The sequence below is a fragment of the Macaca nemestrina genome, chromosome 4 (genome assembly GCF_043159975.1).
Source record: "Macaca nemestrina isolate mMacNem1 chromosome 4, mMacNem.hap1, whole genome shotgun sequence".
Lineage (NCBI taxonomy): Eukaryota > Metazoa > Chordata > Mammalia > Primates > Cercopithecidae > Macaca > Macaca nemestrina.
In genome coordinates this window covers 173901786-173906041 of record NC_092128.1, presented here as the reverse complement: position 1 = coordinate 173906041, position 4256 = coordinate 173901786, and the positions used below count along the sequence as shown (strand labels likewise).

The window sequence follows — 4256 nt, the reverse complement described above, 5'->3', positions numbered from 1 at the left end:
CATTCCATTCTAATTTAGCTTTCATTTCTAATAAATGTTAATATGCTGAAGGTATAAACATTATATTTGAAGCCCATATGACAGGGAAATTTTTACTGTGCACATTGTAATTGACTCTGTTTCTGAAATTTGTACACAGTATATTTCCTGCTCCCTTGTAGAAAGTCAAAAAGCAGAATTTTTTCTTATCTTTATGTCAGGTCTTATTTGAAATCAAAGAAATATGAAAGGTAAAGTCAAATTATTTATTAAACAGCATTTTAGGATTGTTATTAAAAGAGAAGAGGGTCATGAATTTTATCCAAGCCAATAAATATCTAACAATGATTAGTTTATTACCGTGCCATTTAACATGTGAGAATATATTTTTCTCTTTTGTAAACTTTCAATTTACATAGCTTATTTGGGGGAAAATTTACAAAAGGATATTTTAACAGCAATTGGTTTGAAATGCTGCTGCTTTCTACTGGGCTGCCTCACAATCACATTTCCCCGCATGTTGGATGGCATTAGAGAGGCCATGGATCTTTTTAGGATCTGGTTAAGGAGAAGCTGAGTCAGTGATATGTTCAGTTTGGGCACGGTGGGATATATTTATGTGTTTCGCGGGCACTTCTGTATCTAATTAAACTACTTCTAGCCATTCTTATGTGGGAATGGCTCCCAGGAATTCTTCGACCACTCTGCTGATCCACCCAGAATGTGTGATGTGAAAATGCAGGACCAGAGGCCCTATCTTAGCCTGAGTTTTTCCCGTGGCATACAGCACAGGATGAGTAGTGGAGGGGAGAATAGATTGAAATGATGGAGCCAGAAGCTAGCCTGTGGGAAAGAAAACTATTATAGTAGTGTGCCAGGCACTTCATAATACAAATAATATTTTTTCTCTGAATTTTGTAATATTTGTAAGTTTTGGTAGTGGTTTTTTTTTTGTGATTTTTTAAAGCATCTCAACAAATATTTACTTTTGTACTTAATTTTATATTTGTTACATTGTATACTTTTTAACAAATGGGCTTTCAAAAATTTGTACTTCCAAGCTTTATGAAATCCTGACTCTTTCTTTGATAAGTCTATTATCAGAAAAAAGCTTTCATAGGCTCAATATAGGATTAAATTCGCTATTAATTTTTAAATGACTTGTTGATAAATGATATGTCTCCCAAAATTTTCTTTTGTTAGAATTTTCTGTAGACTTTCTAGAGAAAATCCAAGCTGTTCTCTGTAAATAGGGCTTAAGTTTTAAAAAAGACAACATATTTTAATTACTATTCACATACAGAGCTAGGTTTTGTGCTGCAGAAGGCAAAACTAGCATCTTGTCAGATTGGGTAGGCAAATGGGAAAATTCATTTAAATAGAGCATCATAATTGACCTTTGGCAATATTTATTCAAAAATTTTAAATTTTCCGTTAAACAATGCTATCTTTTGTCTAAATTTTTTCCCCCTAGCATCAGCTTTTCTATCATGAAATATAGCAATGTGATGCCAGTAGAAACAGAATGTAAATCATTCTATGATTTTTAGGGAATGATCTGTGGTTGAATACCTTTATGTTTTGGGAATAAATCTAATTTCAATTCCCTGAACTTGTTTAGCTATAAGCCACATGTCGTGTTTGAATTTTAATTGCTGAATCCCCATAGGTAGGCATCCAGGTTTGCTCACGAAGCAGGGTAATATAGCTGTTTTCATTCTCCAGAATGTGATTATTACACATTGCATATCTGTATCAAAACATCTCATGTACTCCACAAATATATAAACCTACCATGCACCCACAAAAATTAAAAATAAAAAAATTGAGGCCAGGTGCAGTGGCCCACGCCTGTAATCCCAGCTCTTTGGGAGGCCGAGGCAGGAGACTTGCTTGAAACGAGGAGGCAGAGGTTGCAGTGAGTCAAGATTGCACCACCGCACTCCAACCTGGGTGATAGAGCAAGACTCCACTTCAGAAAAAATTACATATATGTATATATATATATTTAAAAATGCCTCTGCTGTAATCTATTTTTCATTAATTAGATTTAATTAATTAATTTAATTAATCTGGCTAGTACACTGGCATGGTTTTGAATTTTCCAAAAGTCTCGTCTTGTTCTTGGATTCAGCCTTTGATCCCTAGCTGCTGATAGCAGGGAGCAAAGTTACCTCTGGGTTATGAATTAAAATCTGGGGGAGCTCATGTGTAATACATATCTGTTTTGTGGCCTTCTAGAATGATTCCTATTACCTCTGTGCCTATTTCTGTTCCATGTGCCCTCTTTGGGTATTTGTTCTGTAAGTTCTCTACTAAGTGCCACTGTAAGAAATCTTAACACAGGTGTCTGGGAATAATATATCAGGTCTTACATGATCCAAGATAGTTTTGATCAGCCTTATCCCTCTTTTAACTCATGTTTGAGAACTAACTCTCTGTTTAGAGAGGCATAACTTTCCTTTTTTATCCTGGGGTACACGATCATTCTAAAAGTGAAATAACTGATTTCATATTGTCATCTGGTCCTTTATAATATCATCACATTTGTCAGACAATCTGGTTTCATTAGATCTAAGAGAAAAAACATTCTAAATCTTACCATAAATTTTTTTATTCATTTTTCTGTGTTTACCTTATTAGTTTCAACATTTAGTTTAAAGCATGTTTCAGGTCAAAAAATTAAATGTTTGACAATTCAGTACAAGGATTAATCCAAATACTCCATTTTAAAATCTCAACACTATTAATTCGAGCACTCTTCTAGAAATGTGATGTTAGGTATAGTTTAGGAGGGGACTATGATTAAGATTACATTTTTAACCAGTTTCCCAAACACGGTAGCTGTAGACAGAGAGAGAGAGAGAAAAAAAAAGAAAGACTCTTTCTCACGAGTTTTATTGTACTTGTATTTCATATTCCAAAGAAGAGAATCCTTGAAGCATGTGAATACTAAGACATGCTTTAATTTTGAGAATTTTGAGATAAACTCACTATCCATTTGTTATTTATTAATGTATTTAACACCTATTTATCGAATTCCAACTGTGTGTTGTGGGAATTCAGAGAGCAAGAGGACTGCATAACAGTTAACAACCTCAGAATATTTCTTGATATTATATGCCTGCTTGCAGAGAGTTATACAGGGTCTATAAGACAGAGTGCTTTGAAGTCCTGGCAATAATTTTTTTTTTAGGAAGGGAAATAATTTGTTTAAAGTCATCTTCTTGCTGCATTGTATCACATGAGAGCTTTCTTAAGCCACTGTAAAGCCATCATAAGCAAGAGCAAAACAAGTTAATGAGCTTTTAAGAATGTAAATTGGTGTCAAGAATGAAAATGAGGGCTTTGTGTTTTTCACCACCCACCAGAGCCAGGATATATAAAGAAGGTTCTGAGACCAGGAATCCATCCCACTGACGAAACGCACTCCTCTGCTACCTAAGCCCTCTGCTCCCGACACCATGCACTGCAACAACTTCTCCGAGGCTGTCTTCCCAGGATGCTACTGGGGCACCTATGGCTACCCGCTGGGATATAGTGTTGGCTGTGGCTATGGCAGCACCTACTCCCCAGTGGGCTATGGCTTCGGCTATGGCTACAATGGCTGTGGGGCTTTTGGCTACAGGAGATACTGGCCATTTGCTCTCTACTGATTGGCTGAAATCCCCGAGGCGTAGAATCTTCTCTCCCCTGAAGGCTGAGCAGCACATCTCCAGGATCCCCCCGTATCCACTCCTTCATTCCTCATTTGCTCATCAACCTCAGAGACACTGCCTTCCAACTTACCTCCAGTCCCAGGGGAGGAAAATGAAAAAGGAGACGCTTCCTCAAGCTGCCTGCCCTGGCTGATGTTCTCTGGGATGTTTTTGGAAACTTGACCTCCTACTTGTCATACACTACTTTTGAAATTTTCATGACACTCATGACTTGTCATGATGAAGTCATGGCTATGTCTATCAAAATCTCAATAAATTTATCTCAACTGGTATAATATTCTCATGCTAGAGTGAAGTTTCCTTTCTTGGTGTGTGGCATATTTTCTGTTACATTGGGAGTGGTGGGGGGAAGTGAATTTCTTTTTCTCACGTGGGCATTAGGAACAGTGAGAAAGCAAAGAATTATTGATCCCGTGTGATTAGCAGGTAAGAGGGTGGGTTGCAGGAAACGAATAAAAAGATTGCCTGTTTGAACCTTCTTAAAATTTTATGATGCCCACCTCCAACCCAATGGAGCGCCATTTATTGCTCGGGGTGCCCTTCTTATCTCACTACTAC

The 4256-nt window shown here is 37.0% G+C and overlaps 1 protein-coding gene across 1 annotated transcript; it reads left to right on the top strand.

Moving 5' to 3' along the window:
* The first annotated feature begins 3389 nt into the window (after positions 1 to 3389).
* On the top strand, positions 3390 to 3970 carry LOC105472745 (keratin associated protein 8-1). Its single transcript, XM_011726272.3, has one exon. The coding sequence runs from the start codon at positions 3444 to 3446 to the stop codon at positions 3633 to 3635; it is 192 nt and encodes a 63-aa protein (XP_011724574.1). The 5' UTR covers positions 3390 to 3443; the 3' UTR covers positions 3636 to 3970.
* The last annotated feature ends 286 nt before the right edge of the window (positions 3971 to 4256 follow it).